At 42.4% G+C, this 23,166-nt stretch overlaps 1 protein-coding gene across 4 annotated transcripts in view; it reads right to left on the bottom strand.

Annotated features, from left to right (window-relative positions):
* Window positions 1-23,166, bottom strand: part of camk2d1 (calcium/calmodulin-dependent protein kinase (CaM kinase) II delta 1) — a 161,343-nt gene that overhangs the window by 12,439 nt on the left and 125,738 nt on the right. For all 4 annotated transcript variants that reach the window (XM_080741296.1, XM_080741295.1, XM_080741298.1 and 1 more), the window contains exons 13-14: window positions 21,257-21,294; window positions 9,336-9,384 (exon numbers count right to left, since the gene is read on the bottom strand). In XM_080741296.1, the coding sequence (XP_080597422.1) occupies window positions 9,336-9,384; window positions 21,257-21,294 (87 nt within the window). The remainder of the gene's footprint in view (window positions 1-9,335; window positions 9,385-21,256; window positions 21,295-23,166) is intronic.

Genomic DNA, 23,166 nt, shown 5'->3' with positions numbered 1-23,166 from the left:
CTATATAAATGCACCATTTACCATTTACCATATGCTATGATAACTGCTGAATGTTGATATATCTGACCTCTTTTCAGTTTCTTTCTCTACTCTCCATTTCTTACCCCCCTTTCTTGAAACAGCAACTTGCACAACGTCAGCCCCCACTCCTTTACACGGCGTAAACCTGCGACGTAACAAATTAAGTCGTTCTTTTTTGTTTTCTTTACCTTCAACGGATTCGTTTCCACTCGTCTTGCCGGCGGTCTGGATGCTCACCGTTTCGAGGCCGCTTGTCATTTGGGCACAGGTCAACAACAGCGCCGACAAGACGCAGACCGTGGATGAATGAAGCATCGTTTCCCTACCAAACCGTTCTTCTTGCCACCGTATTGAACTCTGCTCTCAACAACAGTAGACCTAGTACAGCACCTCTATTCCTGTACACCCGTCTATAGTCTGTAAGCAAGCAAGCCTGTACCTCTCTACAGTATGTAATGCCTCTGTGAATCTTTACAGGGAACACAAAAGCTAACAAAGATGATAACGTCGCTCTCTGGGAAGAAAACTCTTATGTCCATTTTTGTTCGTTAATCAAAGCCTTACGTGGCCTTACTACGGTGTCACACAAAAGTGTCAAAAGTCATTCAGATTAAGAAAGTAACAGATCTCCAAGGTTTCAGATCTGCCTACTTATTTTATTTGAATCCTGAAAAATAACAGTTGTGGACATACTGTATGAGGTTTCCACCCGGCAGGGAAGATAAGGTACACCAGACCTTTCTGACCTTTTTCCTATCTGACACAAGCAAAAAGTGGTCTTTGCAATTTGGTAAAAGAGTCCCCGGGTCCAGGCCAATGACCCCACTCACGTTGACACAACGGACAGCAGACCTTGCTCTCTCTTTCTCGCCTTCCGTTTGAAACTGCAAGACAGATATTTGGCTTCTGTCTTGGTATTAAGTGTCCTATCCAGGCACCAGGGTCTAAATGTCTCAATGGAATCAAGTCATTGATGTTCGCAGCCCTAGTCACACTAAAACAATAAAATACAATTTAGGTAACCAACCGGAAGTCTTGCCGACAAAACACCCTCTTTCTTTTTTTCGGACTGCTTGCCCGCTTAAGGTTTAGTCGGGGGCCTTATAAATTTTGCGCTAAAACGATGGTTTAGTGATGAAAAGTGATAGGAAGTGATGAGTCATCACTTTTCACAGTTTTGTGGGCATTTTCTGGGGCCATTTGTAGCCCAGGGAATGTTTTTCGTGCAAAACAAAAGCTTGCAATGGATTCAGCATCATGACAAACCCCTAGTTAGACCCCTCACATCCTATTTAAATACCCTGAAAAAAAAAAAAAACATTTTTCTGGGTATTTTCCTCCTGTATAGAAAGTCGATGGGAGCCCAACTTGATTTGGCTGCTGTGGCGACCCCGAAGGTCGCCCTAGCTAAATCATTAGAGCATACCCTGGGCTACATCTGTGCAAAAGTTGGCGCTTTCAGACTGATTAGCGTGAAAAAAAACCCAAGGCCTCCGACTAGTTAGGATTATGTTTAGTTTTAGGTATAGTTTTACTGCGGTTACGTTTAGGAATAAGGTTACAGAGGTTACGTCCAGGAATACCTGGTGGGCGAGCGCTTAAAGGTCACCAGATATGATCCGGGGTTTTGGGGCGACAGTTCTTGTAAAGGACTGAGACATCTGCCTGAGGCGACCCGGGTTCATATGAGGACACACTTGCGCGCGCGCGCACACGCACGCCACGCACGCACGCACAGCATTTCCTGTATAAATCAAATCAGAATCAATAGAAAGTCTCCCCAGCTGCAGGACATAATGCACTGATTGGTACAGTGATTAGTGTAATTAAAAACACAGTGGAAAAATACACCAACGCTCCCTCCACGACCTGAAACACTGCTGTCTGTGTCTTCCACCAACACACATGCAGTGTTCATTTTGACAGCAAATTTACATTTAGTCTTTTCAATACAATTTCATTTAGTTTTAATCATCTGAAAAGTTTTAGTTCGAGTCTAGTTAAAGCTACAGTTGATTTTGTCGACACATTTATTTTGGCGGGCCCCGATGGCTTTGTAATGCCCGATTTTACACTTGGTTGTATGCTGAAAATAGCCGATCTACAAGCTCGCATCACGACGTGTTGCATATCTGCTATTTTCAAACATTTTGTACTTTTGGTACTTTAATTTTGATGCCAACACGTTCATACTTTTACTCAAGTTCATTTTGAATTCCGGACTGTTACTTGCATTAGTATTTCTACATTGCAGTATTGATACTTTTACTTAAGTAAAGAATTTGAGTACTTTTTCCACCACTGCTGTTTCACTAGAGACCACAGTGGCTGAGGAGGTGTCGTGGCAGTCTGTGGCCACCAGAGGGGGCAGTGACACAGCGGAGCAGGTACTCAGGTCATTTCAATCCTCAAACTTTCATCATTGGCAGACAGCAGTCACACAGCACACATTATAACTAACCCTACTGTAACAACACACCATGATGCTACACTGCTGAGTCTTCAGCGTTCATTTAAAGATAAAGCTAGTGATGGTTTATGGTTAAAAGAAAAACATTTGAAGGAAAGTTAAAACTATTCAGATCAGGGTCATTGCTATAGAGCAGGGTTCCCCAATAGGCAACCGTCTGGCCCTCACCAACACCTGTCCAAAAAAAAGTGTCTTGGGTGGGCCTTGATGTGGTCCTAATGTCTGATTTTACACTTGGTTGCATGCTGAAAATAGCTGATCTACAAGCTCGCAATGTGTTGTGAGCTTGTATATCTCAACACCCGAACACAACCAAAAAACTGGATAACTTCTCCCTAACATTTTATTCTAGTTTTTATTTGTCTACGAAATTGTCAACATATTTGGTCTTAGTTTTAGTCATCATAGCTTTAGTTTTTATTTCGTTTTTGTCAAGTAGCCGACAAAAAAAATATTAAAAAAAATCCTGGACTCCTCTGTTGGCACTACTTTCCTTCAGCGATACGAGAAGGGGCAGCAGTCTTGTGGGGGGTCGTCATCCAGGGAGGGGGGGGGGGGGACTTACGCTGAACATCTGGGCTGTCCGGGGGGGCGGCCGTCGCCCCGTCGGGCCCCGGGCGACGGGTGTGATTGGAGGAGGCATGCGGGGGCAGAAAGACCAGAAAGTAGGAGGCGGAGAACAGCAGCAGGTAGGCGGCCACCATCGCCCGCAAGACGTAGCGAGCGCACTCCTCGCCGCCGGGCCAGACGCTAGGAGAGTACCAGCAGCACGAGGAGGAGGAGGAGCGGGAGGAGCGAGACGAAGAGGAGGAGGAGGAGGAGGAGAGAGAGGAGGGGCAGCGAGGAGGGGGGCTGCAGGCGTACGTGACCGAACGCTCAAGGAGCTGGATGTGATCCGGGCCGGTGGAGGGACGACGCCGTACTGGGCGGACTACCAACGATAGGGGGAGGGATGGGTGGGTGGGTGTGATGGTGTATGGATTTACGGATTTATGGATGGATGGACGGTTGGGTGCATGCAAAAGACAGGAGTTTGGATTGAGGAGGTTTAAGGTAGCAGACAGAAAAGAAGGGAAAAAAGAATGCATGAATGAATGAATGCATGAATGCATAAATGCATGAATGAATGAATGAATGAATGAATGAATGAATGAACGAATGAATGAATGAATGAGTCAATGAATGAATGAGTCAATGAATGAATGAATGAATCCATGAATTAATTAATTAATTAATGACACGTGCAAATATGTTGTCGTTGTCGGGTGGAAACCTTGTATGTCCAATACCGTTCATTTTGGATTTATCATTTTAAAAACAATTTAAACTAGTGAAAATAGCTGATCTACAAGTACAGGGCTTTACTTTACGAAAAAAACTTTAAAAATTTAAACTTGGAGATAGGTTTCTGCCCGACAGTAACGATATGACAGATAAACAGCCGGTATGGACAGATCACATGAAGGAGAACAGATGAGGGCTTTCAGAAGGTAGTGTTCACGTTTTCTCTACTCCACGTTAAAGAAAAGACTTTCGCGGACGTAAACGGGAGCCATTGAAAAACTGGTAAATACAATAGGAAAAAGCCTTGGCGTTTAATCGACATGAGTTGTGGCAAAACTATGGCAGTCTAATTGTCTAAAATGATAAATAGGGCCTGACACGTTAATTCATAATGGATTTTCTGTTAAGTTTACGGCCCGGGAGGACATCTAACATCTTTTTTGGTCCGAGCGGGAAAGTTATCTTTTTCTTTTCTCTTTTCAATTCCACGAAAGGAGAAGCCTCCGCCGCGCACGCGCACACACACACACACACACACACACACACACACACACACACACACACACACACACACACACACACACACACACACACACACACACACACACACACACACACACACACACCCCAAAGCTTGTATATCTGCTATTTTTCAATAGCTAAGGTATAAAATAATTCCAGGCCCCTCCACCTTGGGCCCTAGTAACTCAGTCCCACTTTCCCCCCCCTTGTGACGCCCCTGCACACACACACACACACACACACACACACACACACACACACACACACACACACACACACACACACACACACACACACACACACACACACACACACACACACACACACACACACACACACACACACACACACACACACAGGGCCACAAACCATCCATTATTCAGCGTGTTTGCAAATGAGTCACAGTCTGGGAGTCACAGTCTATTCGAGGGCAGGAAATACTATTTCCCTGCCGGCCACGGTACGTGCACTTCCTTCATTTCTGCTTTCCGCCACCACAGGCCCCGCTGTGCCACGGGGTCGGGATGTCACTAGAAGCTGCCATTAAAGCAGTAAGACCTGGAATTATTACTATATTATATCGTCACTGTCAGGCAGAAACCTTGTATCTCCAACTTTCAAATTTGTATGTTTTTTTTGCAAAGTAAAGACTGCTTCATCATACGAGGCCGTCGCACAAAAGTAGAGAAAATAGCAGATCTACAAGCACACAACGCCTCGCGGTGCGAGGCGTTGTGTGCTTGCAGATCGGCTGTTTTCACTAGTTTAGTTCATTTTTAAATGCTGAATACAAAATGAACGGTTTTGGACATACAAGGTTTCCACCCGACAACAACATTATTATGTTGTGTTATTATCTACAAGCTCACAGCATGGCACTCTCTGCTATTTAAAAAATAATAATCATGAAACCTTTTGCAAATCTTTGAATATCTTCTGGGGGTCCCTGGAACAACATATTTTGATATGGGGGTCCACGGCCAAATACATGTCATTTTGGGGGTCCTTGAACCACTGATTTAGAACAAGAATTTAGAAGACATTGATAGAATTGGGTCAATATATTCAAAGACTTGCTCAAATTGTCTTTGTCAGAAATAGCAGAGCTACAAACTCGTAGCGCGCCGTGAGCTTGTATCGGCTATTTTTTAATAGCTCAAGTATAAAATAATGGTTAAAGTGGTTAAAATCTAGAGTGACATGATATGTGATAGGCGATATGTGTTACCGCTCTAAATGGTTTAATGCAACACTCTCAACTCCAAAAACTCATTTCTCAGCCCCTTTTGACAGAGGCTGATTAATTATGCCAGATTGGGGATTGCAGTCTGAGGTGTGGGGAGAGCTGAAGTGAAGGGACAATAAGAGGGAGGAATTGGATTATGGAAACTATCTCCCTTTGAAAAGAAAACCAGCAATTGCCTCCCAGCGATATCAGTGCAGTATTGGGTGATAATGCAAATCTAATTTTGCTGCCTTGCTGAACAAAAGGAGGGCCTGTCGAGAGTGTCTGATAACCCCGTCGGCCAAAGATAGCAATTATAATCCTCAGTGTATGTATTTTAAACTTTGGTAGAGGTTGAGGTTATGACGTCACGTTATACCTTGCCTTGGTATTGGATTCAGGGTTCCCACACATCTTTACCAATTAATTTCCAAAACCAGGACTATATAACAATAATTCAGCTCAATAACAAGTCGTTTACTCCTATGCGCAATGCCCAAAGATTGGTAGTATATGACAGTGGTTCTCAACCTTTTCAGGCTGTGACCCCCAAAATGATCATATTTGAACTGGGGACCCTGGCACCCTGACGAGCACTAAGAGTAGAGGAATTTTGTATTTTCACAATTTCTGCCTCGAATATGAGACAGTTTGACCAATGTTTATTTGTCATTTTAGAGGTATTAACAAAATCAATAACCAAAGACAATGCATAGCTATTTTTTCCAGGACCTTCCAGGACCCCTGATAAATTCCAAAACTTTTCCAGTACTGGAAAAATATTTTTCTAATTTCAAAATATTTCCAGGAATTTCATGACCGTGGGAACCCTGTGGATTGATATTTCTATGCATTTGATGTATGTATGCATTTTACTTTAACCAACGCCTCCTCAATCCTGACCTAAAACGTCGGATAAAAAAAAAGAAAAGAAAAGATACAGTATAACAACAAACAAGTGTTCCAGATCTAAAGGGGTTAATTCTGAGTGTGTACAAATGGAATCCAGTTGATCCCAAATGAAACACTCTCTGAGCACGGTATTATGCAATGGATAATTGTCAGCGCGCTGGTCGTTGTTGAAAAATAACACCAGACAGCTAGGATGACGCAAAGCCGAGGTATTTAAACAACCTATAATAGCTTGTTACATGGCTTGTTACACTTAATAAATAATGTAATTATACAGTTACCCAAAAGTAACAACACAGCAAAGTATTTCCTTGCTTAGTGTTGCGCTGGCCGCCCGCCCAGCGCAACACGGTCGCCTCGGTTACTGACTCGTCGATTTCTCGCTTCAAATGTTTTCAAGAACATTCTCGAAAGAAAGGTTTAGCTGTAAATTACATGGTGTGTTTGTTTACATGGCTGTCATGTTGGATACGGCAAAAAATCAAGAAGCGCAGCCAGGTGCTCTGAGTCTTTGTTATAGAGCGGAGCGGTCATTATCAAGAAACAACCACACCGCTGATTTCAGTGATTGACCAATCAGAATCAAGCATTAAAACAAGCTGTGTAATAAGTGTGCATAATAGATGGCACCTTAATAAACAAGTAATTCATAAAGCTGTCAAGAGAGTAAAAGACACCTCCTTCACAAGCATTGCTTGCATCAACCGTCTACAACAGGTCACAACAACAGCGGTGGTTGTCACCTGTGGTCGGCAGCCATCTTGCCCACATGAATCACACATGTGGAAACCCCACCAACCTGACGCACTAGTACATCACAACAGGGACATGTTGGGCCCCTGATTCAGCCCGGGAAAAACAGTTGTAGAGGCCCTCATTGCGCGCTATAGAGAGAGATCTCTCTCTCTATAGCGCGAGCTCTATATATAGAGAGAGATAGCGCTGCTGCTACTCAAAGATTTGTGACAAAGTGACAAGCCAGTGGGCCGATTACATGAGTTATATTTCGTCGTTGTCGGGTGGAAACCTTGTATGTCCAAAACCGTTTGTTTTGTATTTATCATTTTAAAAATGATTTAAACTATAGTGAAAACAGACGATCTACAAGCACACAACGCCTTTGTGTGCTTGTAGATGTGCTGTTTTCACTACTTTTGTGCGGCCGCCTTGTATGATGAAGCAGGGCTTTGCTTTGTGAAAGAAATTACAAATTTGAGACTTGGAGATACGAGGTTTCTGCCTGACATATTTTTTCCTAATGGCCGGCTTGGACCGGCCGGGAATGAACCGGCCGTTCGGGAGTTGTCCCGCTTTTCCCAATGGCCAGCACGTCCCTGCATCACAATGCTAATCTCAATGTGCACCTAGACACCAGCTGGGAGACCTGGGCTGATCACCAATCTGGGATGACAACAATCATTAAGCCAGAGTTATACTTTGTTGCGCGCAATCAATTTAAAACAGTGAACTCGTTTTCATTTTGCAGATGAGTTCAGTATAGTCGGTCCCTAGATGTGAGCAGGAAGTAGAGAAAGAGCGAATCATTTCACATATCTCTGTGCTCTGTGCACAGCAACACACCTTGGAAGCCAAGAGAGAATTGAGCCTCTCCATCATTTAAAATAAAATCATAGTCATTTATTTGTTTAGTGGTAGAATGATACTGTACTTAAAATGGAATGTTGTGTAGGCCTACATGTACTAAATACAACATATTAAAATATGAAAGGCGGAAGAGCCAACTGATATGAAACGAAAGCAAACAACGGAGCTGATGAAAGCAGAATGGATGAAAAAAACAAAAAAAAAACAACAGACAACATTAATGCCAATGGATTTGGGATTTAGCTACATTGGGCATCGTGCCAAAATAATGCAGACGATTATTCTCTTGTAACTCTGAGCTGTGTCCAAAATGGAACCAAATGGACCCCGTTTGGTGTGCATTCGTACACGCTCAGAGCTAACATACTGTACATGCTCAGAGTTACGATATAAGTTCTTTCCGGCGTCGAAACCTTTCTTCGGAAAAGGGGGGCAATATAATATTTATTCCAAACTTCTGATGGGCGGTCTCCGAAATTTCTCTCAGAACTCGTGCTTCTCTGCAGATGTCCTAGGTCAGGGGTCTTCAACAGGGGGTCCAGGGCCCCTAAGGGGTCCTCAGAGTTACTGCTGGGGGCCTGCCAAATCTTTGTGTGATATGATCTTTTTTCTTTTTTGCATGAACCACTTGAACCCTAGCATCCCTATTCTGAGGAGAACTTAAGCTAAAAGATAGCAGATCTACAAGCTCACAACACCTCACAGAGCGAGACGTTGTGAGCTCTTAGATCAGCCTAAAAAAAAAGTAGAAAACCCCTTTCCTAAGCCATGTCCGAACCGGAAGTAGTTATTTTTTCACGCCGGAAGATTATTTGGAATCGGCCTCAGGTCTTAAACGGGATTAAAAGGACGTTCAGGGTTCAAAAGGTTGCTTTTCATATTGTGCCCGTCAACTGAATCACTTTGATCTTGACATAACATGGGATGAATTTAAAGTTTTTTGTTTTTTAAAGCATTTGTGTATTCTATGTATGTTTTATTGTTGTCTACTGACTGACTGCCTGCGGGTGCCAAAGACAAATGTCCATTTTATGCAAAATATGGACAATAACGTGTTCCTATCTTATATTATAACGGTGGTTATAACGAAAGAAGGACGATTTTTGTTACCCGGTCACAGGGACGTGCAGAGAATGTTAGAGAGGCAGGGGCTGAACTTTCTAAAAGGGCCTTTTGGCGAAAATAGCAGACCTCCAAGGCTTGGAGGTCGGATATTTTTGGTGCTTGATGTCTATGTTTGCACGTGCCTGCCCGGTCGGTTGTAGCGAAGAATGAAAAGAAAAAATATATCCTTACCTTTCACGTCTTCATCCTCGATGGTGGTGTTGGCGCTCTCGCTGGACTCCTGTGAGAAGGACAGACAGACGGTGGGTTTCTTTTGCTTGTGCATGGAGGACAGAGACAGAGACATGGAGGACAGAGACAGAGACATGGAGGACAGAGACATGGAGGACAGAGACAGAGACATGGAGGACAGAGACAGAGACATGGAGGACAGAGACATGGAGGACAGAGACAGAGACATGGAGGACAGAGACATGGAGGACAGAGACAGAGACATGGAGGACAGAGACAGAGACATGGAGGACAGAGACATGGAGGACAGAGACAGAGACATGGAGGACAGAGACATGGAGGACAGAGACAGAGACATGGAGGACAGAGACAGAGACATGGAGGACAGAGACATGGAGGACAGAGACAGAGACATGGAGGACAGAGACATGGAGGACAGAGACAGAGACATGGAGGACAGAGACATGGAGGACAGAGACAGAGACACAGGCCCGGGCAGAAAGATGATTCCACAGCGGGACACGGAGACAGAGACGGAGACAGAGACCGGGGAAAAGCTCTGGCCGGTACATTTGTCTGGCTCTGCCATCAGCCACGTAATAACCCACTGGAGCACTGACCGGCTACCTTTTGGGCAAACCCAGGATTTATTTTGGCACCGTGACCCGCTTTTTAATTGTTAATCCCCCTGTTGGTGGAGGAAGAAGTACTTACTTAGATTATTATTTGTGTGGTTTTTTGTTTTACTTTACTTAAGTAAATGCAGCAATACCGCAATGTATAAATACGCTACTCTGTAAAAGGTCCTGCAGTCAGCTTTTTAAAATGTACTTATTAAGTACCATAAGTAGATTTTCTTTTTTTTAACGTATAGAAGGACTGATGTATACAATGGGGGTTTGTATTAATAATATAAATCTGGGTTTTTGTGTGCAATCTCCCTTTAACATTTACTTTTAATATATGATGATGTTTGGCAACATACTGTATGTGATGTCCATTCGTTTTGTGACATGAAAATGAATACAATTTAAGAGAAGAAAAAAAAAGACGGAGAGTATAAACAATGGAAAAACAATTCAAGTAGACTTCAAAACTGTACTTGCACTTGAGTAAATATAGTTAGTCAATGTACTTCTACCACCCCTGCGTATCGATCGAGTAAATGCATAATGTATATAAGCCTATATATAAATTATCAAGTAGAATAAAAGTACCCCAAAGTTGTGAAGTCAGTGTGTCACACAATCCCACAATAGAATAATCTCCCTGCCGTCTCCATAATTCAACTTTTTATGTTTGTCCTTCGACAGTAGTGAAAACAGCCTATCTACAAGTTCACGACGCATTGCGTTGCGATGCATTGTGAACTTGTAGATCTGCTAATAAAAAAAAGAACGACTGCGACAATCTGCTATTCTGGACAGTTTCTCCTTTGTTTTCATGGGATTTTTGTACACACCAACAATTCACCAACCTTTGTACCCAGGAGGTAATGGCTGTTGGGCAGAAACCTCTTATCTCCATATCCTAACTTGATCATACAACAGCGTCACACGAAAGCATCAACAGTGGCAGATCTGCACGCTCTAAACGTGGTGTGAATCTGCTACTTTTGATGCTTTTGAATTTGAAGCCTGAAACAGTTTTGGACATAATGAGGTTTCCACCTGACAGACAAAATGTTACAGTAACGTGATCAAGCGATATACCAGAGATACCAGCTCTTAAAGCTTAAAGCATACAAGAATCACTGCACAAGACAAAGGAGACTAATGTATATATACAGTACATACTGTATATACACTAGTATAACATGTACTGTCAAAGGAATATGTATCACAGTCAAACAGTCTTCCTATGATGGCTTCGCTATTGTATTCATAATCCCACAGCGGCTGAACCATACTGTACAACACGGTCCATGTGTGTGACCATGCCAAATATGATAGATTAGATGACGTCATGCCAGATGAGATTAGAAAGAACATTCCCTGAGAGATGCAGGTGTACAGCATACTCTAGATTAGGGGAGCAACGGTTGATCATCAAACTAATCAATTTAATCAATTATTTAGAAAAGAAAGAACGACAATGATCTACTTTAATACAAATAATTGACTTTGAATGCACATTTTGAAATTAAAGATTTCCTTCAAATTTCATTTTCCAACTACATGCTCACAATGTATGAGCTTGTAGATTTGCTATTTTCACTATTTCACTATTTTTGTAAGAAAAACTAAATATATTTATTTATATAAAACAGTTGACTCTCACTTAATACACATTACTGGAAGAATGATCGATATAATTACTGCCTAGAAGACAGTCAACAGTTGCAGCCCTACTCAAACCAAAACGTTCCACGTAAGAAAACAGGATGGCGTTATAACATCAGACAACTAATTCACAAAGACATGGACTTTGTGAATGACGTCTCATAACAGCATGCAACGTTTTTGCATCACAAATAATTCACGGTGCATTGCTTTCCTACAAAACATCCGCCAGGATCATCAACATGATAAAAGTAATACAAAATACATTTAAAAAAGCGCTGCAAGCTTGTAGAGCTGCTATTTTTGAAAAAAAATCTTGAACAAATTTTGTGCAAGTCTTTGAATATTTTGATCCGATTCTATAAAGGTTTTTTGAAAAACGCATGTTTGGTTCTCAAAACTTAATTTCAAGGACCCCTAGAATTATATGTATTTAGCTAACCCCCATCTCAAAATATTTTGTTCCAGGGACCCTGAGAAACAAATGTTCGCTTTAAAAAAAGGTATATTCAAAGATTTGCACGAAAAAATTTTCAAGGTTTTTCAAAAATAGACAGCTGTGAGCGTGTAGTTTACTGCCAAAAAAACTAACAAAAAAAGTCCCCACAAAAACCCCATACAAAACTAAATGACTAATTTGCATAGAGCCGCAGTGCACACAGCATGAGCAACACACACACAGACACACAGTACTTGGGACTGTAGCCAATGGTCTGCTAGAGTACCTTGTTTCCATCAGTGGGGTTGTGGATTACAGTGGTTTGAGGCTCCTGATTATTTGGTGGAAGAACAGGAGCAGAGATGAAGACAGGAGGAAGAGAAGGGGGTTACGATGAGGTCGTGTGGAGCGACAGAGGAAGAAGAATCGGTTAAAAGACAAGGAAAACAATGACTGGCAGAAGAGAGGAGAAGAGAACCAACGGGAGTGAACGGGAAAGACATGTGAAAACATTTAGATCAGCGGTTCCCAAACAATGGGTCTTTCCAACAACTTTTTTGAAAACTATTATGATTAAACATAGTGAAAAAATAAGATCTACAAGCTCACTATACGTGTTGTGGGCTCGTGGACTGGCTATTTTAGCTGTCGAATATGGCTTAAGTCGGGGGTCTTCAATGTTTTCAGGCCAAGGACCCCTTAGTTGAGAGAGAGAGAGAGAGATGAAGCAGGGACGCCCACAACTTTTTCATAGATTCCATATAGTTTCATTGTTTGACAGCACAATCATCATTGTATTTTGGATTCATGTCAATTTGTGTTTTCAGATACGTATTGAACCACTTGAACCTTCAATACATAACTTGACATTTCACTCTGTACTTAGTCTGCTCTTTTCCCCCTCTACACCAAACGTCTTTGCCGAAAATAGCCAATCTACAAGCTCACAACGCCTCGCAGCATGAGACGTTGTGAGCTTGTAGATCTGCTATTTTTGGCTAAAGTATTCAGAATATGTACGCTTGCATTCAAGTGGTTCATATAAAAAAGTAGAAAACAATTCTATCACTCAAAGATTTGGAGGACCCCCTGTAGTAACTCTGAGGATCCCCTAGGGGTCCCGGACCCCCTGTTGAAGACCCTTGGCTTAAGTGGTAAACTCATTGTGTATTTCTGTAAGTCTGCTATATCCCTTTTGGGTTTAGAGCTAAAAGATTTGGGAACCGCTGCTGTGTAAGCCGGTGGTTCTCATGGACCACCATAGGTGTTTGAACGGGACGAAATATGAAACAAACACTGTTTACAGGTCTGTGACAGTACTCCGGTCGATACAAATCTACTAGTGGGTGTTCCTGCCGTCATTACTGTATGGAGACCTCCATTGGGTAAACAAAGCAACACGTGATTTTTTTGGGACCAGTAAACCACTTCCGCTGCGATGCTCTATACTTGATCATACAACAGCAGCGTTCACCCAAAAGCAACAAAAGCAGCAGCTCTGCAAGCTGGAAACGCGACAGGGAAGAGTGGCATTGGACTAATTCAGAGTGCTTGTCTGAGGGTGGGGGGTCCCCAGGGTGGGGGGTCCCCAGTCCAAATATGATTATTCTGGCAGCCTGACAAGCCAGAACCACTGAACTAGACTACCTGTTAATGATGACCGATCTGGCTTTGGCATGTGTTGCGCTCACACACACACAAACAAACGTGCCTAGTGCCCACCCACACGCTTCTCTCTCTCTCTGCAGGCGTTTGGTCTCTGCCTTTCATTCACATCACACACACACACACGCACACGCACGCACACACACACACACACACACACACACACACACACACACACACACACACACACACAGGTCTATTTTTGGAATCGCAGGCCCCGGTCGCCGTGCCGGTTGCCGGAGCAACGCGAGGGCCAACCTTCCGATGAAAACACCAACGCAGGTTAAGGCGCGTGGAAGCGGCGCTGGGAAAGCATGCAGACAGATCAAAAAGTAATTGATCTCGCTATAAGAGCTCTATTAAAAAGTTTACCGTCTGACTTGAACTGCAGTCTCCATCAGAAAGACAACCTGCTTCTCTACTGTAGCTTTCTAACACACATTACAGTACGCCTTGTTAAAGTCACTGCATCGTGTGCATCGGTTGCTCGTCGGTTTTAGAAATGATTTTAACATCCTTTTATTGGTTTGTAAATCATTAAATGGGAATGCTGCTGCCTATTTGTCCACAATGCTTGAATAAAGCAAACGATTAGAACTGCAGACTCGCTCCCATTCTTCCGCCGCAAAGACTCAACTCTTGCCTTAGCATGCTACAGTACTATGTAGAGTTCTAGACTGATGCCAGGTACTTGTTGGCCTGGCATCTACAGTAAAGTGTGTATAGATATATAGTATATAGTGTGTATTTTGTTAATGTAATGTGCAATGAAAGAAACCACTGTACTGATACTATCCCAAACATGTTTTTTCCAGGGATTTCAACCTGTATGAATGATGGTATAGTATGCCCTGTCACAGACGTGCAGGTGTCATTGCAGTCTGCCATCAACAACAAAAGGAAAATGCTGTACCTTGTACAGTAATGCAGTGTTTCCCAAACGGTGTCTCCTACAGCAGTTGTATTATTAACCCTATTTATGCATTTGAGCCACGGGCCACAATTTGATGAGATTTAGCCTCTCAGACCCAAAGACGTAGAATATTTATTTTATTGTTGGATAGGACTTTGTCCTCAATGCCATGCTGTATTGATGTGGTGCCACAGGACTGATAACAGGTCAATCAAAAATAACAATTCTTCTACATAATTGTAATTGTGTAGACTTATTGTACATTGTGTAGACTTGTACATTAAGTAATGCACGTGTTTAACAATAATAATAACTCTTGGGAGTGTAAAATGACACTTTAAACTATGCGAATGTAATCTATATATCATGCTTTGCTCTGGGGGGTTGGTGATAGCAGATTATGTCTCATGTTCGAGCAGAGCTGAAGCTCTGCTGATCACAGCAGAGCTTCACCACCAAACTAAACGCAATGTCATTGAAATAAATGGTACGGTAAATCTAAGTTGGTGTGGTTATTCTGAGCTGAAATATATAAAAGAATTACAGTTGTTTCCTACAAAGAATGTGTCTTTGGGGTCTTGAGCTGAAACGTTTGGGAACACCTGCACTAATGCCAAGTAAAGCTGCTGTGCACATGTAACGCCTGAGATTTGAACTTGGGTCTCCCACGTGAAAGTCTAACATCTTAACCACTAGACTAGACCAAAGGGATATCCCTATGGACTGCAGGAGATAGTAGACTTTTGAGGCCATCAGGCTCAGGCAATGCTCCACACACACACACACACACACACACACCTAACAGCTGATGGTATATATCCAGTCGCAAACGGGCATCAGATTCCATCAAGGGAAATCAACCCTTTTAGGCGAGAAATCGTGGATGTACAGTAGCCATACAGTGCATCCAACGGATTGAACTGAAGACGGACGGATAGACAGACCGAGAGACGGACAGACAGGCAGGCAGGCAGATAACGCATGCAAAAAGACACAGGCAGGCAGAGGCATGCAGCAGTGTACCAGAGAAGGAGTAGGATTTGGCTCTTTGGGGCTGGTGCTGACATTAGCCTTGTTGTTGATCTGGAGTGGACAGAGCAGTCGGAGAGACAGACAGAAAGACAGACAGACAGAAGTGACTCAAGCTCCGATTTGAACTATTTTCAGTCTGCAGTGCGTACGACAGAGCATGTGTTGGGGTGTCAAGTCTCAGTGTAGTTGGGTAGTTGTACAAAGAGGAACAAAGAATAAAGTCATTCTCGGCAGAATTGCTGTGGAGAAAGTTTGTTAATGTACGACCATGGACTGTAAAGGAAAAAGTGAGACAGATTTGGACGTGACGCAACCCCATTGGTTCCTACAGACCTGTTTTGAAGTCTGTAATTTAACTCAGTGGTCCTCAACCTATTCAGGCTGTGATAATCATATTTTAACTGGGGACCCCGACCCCCACCCTATGAGCACTAAGAGTTGAGGCATTACATTTTGTATAACACGGTTCTCGAGGCCTCGCGTTGCGAGGCGTTGTGAGCATGTAAATTAGATGGGCTATTTTCACAATTTCTGCCTCTAATATTTGACAATTTGCCCAATGTTTAATTTTACCTGTTAGAGGTATTAAAAAAGACCTTAAATTGTCACTTTAGAAATGTGCAGATACCCTATACACTTATGGGTGAATAGAGGGTCCCGACTCCCGACCCACAGGTTGAGAACCACTGATTTAACTAACCCAAAAATCCACCATTTGGAGTTACCGGTTGGGAATAATAAAATAATAATAATAATAAAAACGCAAAATTGTACAAAAACAACTTTTACTCTCCTGGACACAAGATGCAACAAAATAAAACAAAACCTGGACCCCTTGATCTAGTTTGACAGTAGAAGAATAGAGGGCTATCGTGATCAGAAACCATCGCCAGGCTTATCTCTCTCAGTCAGAGCAGATCGAGGGGGAGTTACAAAGCGCCAACGTCAAGCAATTACGAGGAGATCGGATAAACCTTTGTTGATCTCTCTGGGTGTTCAGGTGTCAAAGCAGCAAGGGCAGTAAATCAAGTTAAACACAAAGACGGGCTAGGAGTAAAGCCTGATTGAGAGGAAGGCATTGTGTCATGCAAATGTAGATTTTTACAAGTCGATGAGAGTGGGAGGTCTGAATGTGCTCCTTATCCCCGCTAGTCACTTTTCGATTAGAAAAGGCTTAATTGGGTCATAGGAACCCCCTCTACTCAAATATCGTTGCTGGACAGACATCTTATCTCCATTTTCTAACTTTTTATGTTATTTCATTAACTCATTGATTGCCAAGGTCCCCCGACAGAGACAAACTCTTTGGATGCTCAAAATAATGTCAAGAGATCATTGTAACATTGCGACTGCTCTATGATACTATACTCTACCATTCTAAATGCACAATGAGTAGATTTTCTACAAAAGTCGTTTACTGGGATCTAATCCTATACCACTAGGGGTGTAACAATACATTTTAATAGCGATTCGATACATATTATCACGATACATGTTGACGATACGATACATGGACGATATTGGTTCATTCATGGCGATACGATACGATTCGATTTAATTATTTAAAATCAATATAGTAACTATTTAGCAAAGAAATTAAATCTGTGTGAAAGGTGTGGATAGTGCAGGTCTTTAAGGGAAACATGTATTATTATGGATATAAATAAGTTAACACAGTGATTATCTGCCAAATACATGGGCATTGTATATTGACAAACCTGCACCTTGACATGAACCCAGAGATTACACACATTTATCAATAGACCAGTGTAGCTATATGGAAAGGAGAAGGAATTAAACCCCTCCTTTTAATTATTTCTTCTTAAAAATGCTAAATACAATGCACAAGTAGGTAGTATTGATACAATCGATTCTTTGCACTGATGATTCGATACGATACAAAATAAAACGATACGATTCGATTTTAGCTGTTTTCATTTCGATCTACTTCGATTTCTTAAGTTAAAAACGATATTTCGATACAGTTACTATATCGTTACACCCCTATATACCACTGGTTCTCAACGTCTGGTCTTGGGGGCCACTGGGGTTCCAAATGGACCGTTGCAGGTCTGCAACTCTGAGAGTGTATCCTTATGGGTCCATGGGTTCCATTTGAGTTAAACACTGAGGATCGTACCGTATAGATTGGGGTTCCGGTGTCGTTCTATTCAGCTCAGTGATTTTCAAGCTTTTTTTTAATTTGTATTTCAAGGACCCCTGGTTTGATATACGCCTACATTCACAGAACCCCATTTGATGTACATTTTTTGCACAGACCCCAGAGTGACCCACTGTTGAGAAACAATGTCTGTTTTTCCTATAGATTAATCACCCCATGGAGACTTGAAGTCAAGTGTCCATTGAGATGAGTAATTGATAGGGGGGAAAAAATCATTTTGGGGGTAACTAATCACACATATTCCAACAGTCCTATACAAGGGGTGTTACAATGAGGAATTTCCACATATACTATATAGTAGGGGTGTGTATCCATCCCTTACAAGGCGATTCGATACGTATCCGATACATGGGCTACGATTCGATTCAGAGACGATACATCTTACATACAGAACGATTCGATACGATTCGATTCGGTGAAATTTTGATACGATTTCGATTTTGTGGAATTTTATGCGATTCGATTGGATTCGATACGATTCGATGCGATACGGTGTGATCTGATACATACGTTTAATGAAACATTCATTTTCCATTCAATTAAGAAGCTATAATCTATAAAGTAGCATTGCTGACCTTCAAATAATGGATATCTCATAAAAGACCAAGGAATAACAGAAAATTGTAAAGGAAGATGGATGACAAATCATTTTAGTATCATGTCATTGTTGTGTTCATTCTAAATATACACAGACATGTAGATATAAAAAAGAATTGATGTAAACTACAAAGCCTACTGACATGGTTTGAAAATCTGTCTCACACACCCATTTCTAAGAGCTTCACGTTAGCAGTTACAGTTAGTCAGGTGGAGAAATATATAACAAATACACAAAAGGCCTGGCCCTTCAGGCTTCAGTACAGTGCAATAATTGTACTTTGCAAAGCTGCTATAATAACACTGAAAAACTAAAATACATCCTCCTCACCAATGCCACAGATCAGATCAATCCTCACCAATGCCACAGATCAGATCACCAAATAAAACTAGTAAAAGAGCCTGCTGTTATTCAGGCAATAAGATCATTTCAAAGAGATCCACTTTACAACAGTAACAACAGCAGTATAAAGTAAGTGCAACATTTGAAGTCTGGCACACATCATGTCTACCTATCTTATGGCTCTACTGCAGTAGTTCTAAAAAAACTAAATCAATGTCAAGGACCCCCAGTTTGACATGCATTGAGGCTCTTAAGTGTAAATGGAACCAAATGGACCCATTAGGGTCCATTTGTACACTCCCCTGAGTTACACATACCCAAGGGTCCATTTGGTTCCTATCATTTCGCAGAGGACCCCCTAGAACTCCCTCAAGGACCCTTGGGGGTCCCCGGACCCCACTTTGAAAACCAATACTCTATAGTAGCCCTTTGCAATAAAAACTGAAGCTGTGTTTATTACCTTTGCCGTCGAGAAGTGCAGGGACTTCTGATGGTTCTACTGGGAAAAGTGTTGTGTAATATATCCATGGTAATATCCAATCCATTACTGTCGCATTCTTATAAAACGTCCAAACGTTGCGTTTCTCCACTGGAATAATCCATATAGAGTTATGGAACTACCACGTTGGTTTGTTTACAAGTCGCTGTGTCGCACATGCAGTTGCGAGCGTCATACACGCGCCAGTGTGCTGCGCCGGAAGTAGCAGATGTACAAGTTTACAACCCATACACATGCAACAAGCTGTGGGCTTGTAGATCTGCGGCTTTCCCGCAGGCCACTGTGCTGGCCGCCGGGAGCGGGGGAGGGTGCGGGGGTGTGAACGAAAGTGTGAGGACAGTGCAGGCAGCTTTTTCTTTTTTTTTTCTCTTTCCGTTGCACTGTTTAGCAGCGCTCACTTTTGAACTAATGATTTGTAACAGTAAACGCTGAGTAAGTAAGTTCAGAGTTGCACAGCAGGTTAATTATTTAATGCTAAAATCCGATTAATCCGATTAATAACTTTAGGACCGATACATCGACCGATACGGCCGCGATTTGGACCGATCCGGGTAAACGCGCATCGATGCGGCCGTATCGCTAGTGTTGAAACCGATAATCGATTCATATCGATTTTTTCCGGCACCCTTACTATATAGTTTTGTCTGCAATCTACAGGGCTTCTATGCTGTGGGTTAGCAGACTGGAGGAGTCCTACCCTCAGAACGTGGTTACATGCTGCACAACGTGTCCTCCTTTTCTGCATGCAGCAACACAACACAACCAGACAGAGAACACATGACATCGTTCTGACAGCTGTTTAAGTCCAACTTCAGAAACTGGTTACCCCCCCTCAGGAAGGAGATCTCTGGTCGCCAAACAAGGAATGGAGACGACCTGGACACTCCAACATGCAAAACTGAGAGATACAAGAAACCACCAATCCCATACATGTGCAGACTCTTAAATGATAATCGATTCTAGATTTGTGTTTTTAGGTTATATGGACTTTTAGATAGGCAAATGCATTTTTAGATTTTATGATTTTTATTGTAATCAGCAAAATAATTCAGTGTTTTTTAATGGCACCTGTCTTTTTTAAACATCTGTGATCATGCTGAAAGTTGAAATAAAAAGAAAAAAAAAGGACATGGCTGCCATGAGCGTTCACGTGCTAACGCACGCACGCATGCACGCACACACACACACACACACACACACACTCACGTGCACGCACGTTGTCCTTGCCATCCATTTACAGACAGTGTTTTCTGAGAGCATCCGTGGTAAAGTTGTCAGGTAATTTTCTAAAGTGCTGGCGTAAAAACAGAGAGGCAAAAAAAAAAAGAAAAAGAAAACTGCATGTCAGGGCCATGTTTCTCCACGCTTTTTGTTGTTGTAAATTAACGCCCTCGATCACACCACATAAAATAAAAACCAAAGATAACGCTGGCTTCTGTTTTCACTAAGGATGCGCCGATATATCGGCGCGCTGTTGTTGATAAGCATCCATTTTGCGCTGGTTATGTTGGTGTGTTGGTTATTTGCAGCCTACCAAGCTGTATTTCTGAACAGTTATTTCTTATAATGAAGATGTATTTGTTTCCCTTGCACAAAAGGGGGAAATTATAACACCAAAAACGAAATAAGCAAATATCGGTATCGGCCAAGAATTTCCTTATCAGTGCATCACTGGTTTTCAGTGTTGGCTATATGGACTCAATGCCCAACATTGGGCAGGTGCTAAGCGAGAAAATGTAATATGAAAACCTCCAGTTGTAGAATTTCTTTACATTTTTATTGCAGCTGAGTGCTATGCGGACTCAAACATGACTGGAAAAAGCCGTTTTAGAAAATGTCATTGTGCCAAAAGTAATGAAGCACCCGCAGATCCCTGTCTCGGGGTAAAAGAAAACCTTTTGATTGTACGCCAACTAAATGGCGTTGCAGGAGAGGGAGAGGGGGACGGGGAGAGGAAATGTCATCTCACCTTGACACCATCTGCTTTCTTGTTCATCAGACTCTTGGCTACTGCAAGGAGAGAAGAAAAAAAGAAAAGAAATGTGACGAAGAGTATAAATCACACGCCCACGCATGCACACACAGGGGTGTCGCACCAAATGCTGGGCCCTGGGACGGTACAAGGATTCACTGTGGGCCCCTCATGAATGTCCTTCATTACACATTGTTTTGTGCTTTAACTATTGAAAAATAGCAGATATACAAGCTCGTAGTGCGGCACTGCGAGCTTGTATATCTGTCTTTGAATATTTCAAATCCTTCTAAGGTTTATCGAAATACCTATATTTCTATGTCAGTGGTGCTCAAACCTTTTCATGTGAAGGACCCCCAAAATGCTACGTATTTGGCCACGGACACCCCCATCTCAAAATATTTAGTTCCAGGGACCACCCAGAAGCAAAATTTGAGTTACAAATGTTCGCTTGAAAAATACATTATATTCAAAGATTTGCACACATTTTCACGACTTTTCCAAAATAGCAGATCTACAAGCTTGCAGCACGAGTGCCGCGCTGTGAGCTTGTAGATCTGCTATTTTTCAATAGTATAAAATAATTAAGGCCCCTCCACATTGGTCCCTAGTACCTCAGTCCCCCCCCTTGTGACGCCCTTGCAAGCACACACAGACATGTTCTAAGTATAGCAGTGTAGGCAGGGACCAATTAAACCGCCATGCTCCAAGAGTGTGTGTGTGTGTGTGTGTGTGTGTGTGTGTGTGTGTGTGTGTGTGTGTGTGTGTGTGTGTGTGTGTGTGTGTGTGTGTGTGTGTGTGTGTGACTCTACGCTGTAATTGAGAATGGTGTTGAGAAAGAATGCAAATGGGAGTTTTGAGGGCGAAAGAGTGAATCTCGAGTGAAAACTAAAGCGGAAGCGTGTTAGTCCGGAAACATGCAATTAAATGTAACTGGTATAAACTGCTGGCCTGGGAGACACATACTGTATATAAGTGGCCTTGAGCGGTCACTTTAGAGCAGGGGTCTTCAACAGGGGGTCCCCCTTGAACCCTATAGCGTCCATTCTGAGAACTTTAGCCAAAAATAGCAGATCTACAAGCTTGTAGATCGTCTATTTTTGGCAAATAACTTTGGTGAAGAGGCGAAAAGGGCGTTTTCAGGCCAAGGACCCCTTAGTCGAGAGAGAGAGAGATGAAGCAGGGACCCCCACAACCTGTTCATAGATTCCATATAGTTTCATTGTTTGACAGAACAATCATCAGTGTATTTTGGATTCATGTCAATTTGTGTTTTCAGATATTTAACCACTTGAACTGTCAATACGATTAGACGATTATGTAATAATCGTGACAGCACTAAGTGGAGCTTCTTGATTGGCTGGCGAGAACTCTGAGGGTATCGTTGACTGCGTTGCTACTGTTAGTATGTGTTGTTGCAGAAGTTGTGTTTGTTAGTTGTTAGCAGGCGACGTTTTGAGGCAACCAGAGAAAATGCTGACCATATAAGGAAATTCTTACCTCGTAAAACGGGTTGCCACACAAAGAGAGGGAGAAGGGAAAGGAGAGAGAGAGAAAAAAAAAAAACTCTAAAGGCCAAATTTATGCTTTGAGCGCCAAGCGTTCCTCGACGGACACATCATTAACAAATAAAAGTAAAACTCCACCGACGGTGTCGCGCACCTCAGTAAAGATCGACGGTTGCACGCGCCTTCATAAAATGCCATGTGCTCTGATTGGTTGGGAAGATGCAGGAGACTACATCCACTTCCTTGTTTATGTTTTGCGGCGACGCCGTCGTGTCACAGACAGTAATATGGACGCTAACAAATAACGCTGAAAGACACGCAGTGCGGGTCTATACTTGACGCTCAAAGCATAGACTGGCCTTCAAGACACAGTGTTCATTACATCGGTGATTCTCAAAC

Source organism: Nannobrachium achirus, assembly GCF_963921795.1.
Source record: "Nannobrachium achirus genome assembly, chromosome: 14".
NCBI lineage: Eukaryota > Metazoa > Chordata > Actinopteri > Myctophiformes > Myctophidae > Nannobrachium > Nannobrachium achirus.
Note: the sequence above shows the minus strand (reverse complement) of the source record. Positions and strands in the feature narration are given on the sequence as shown.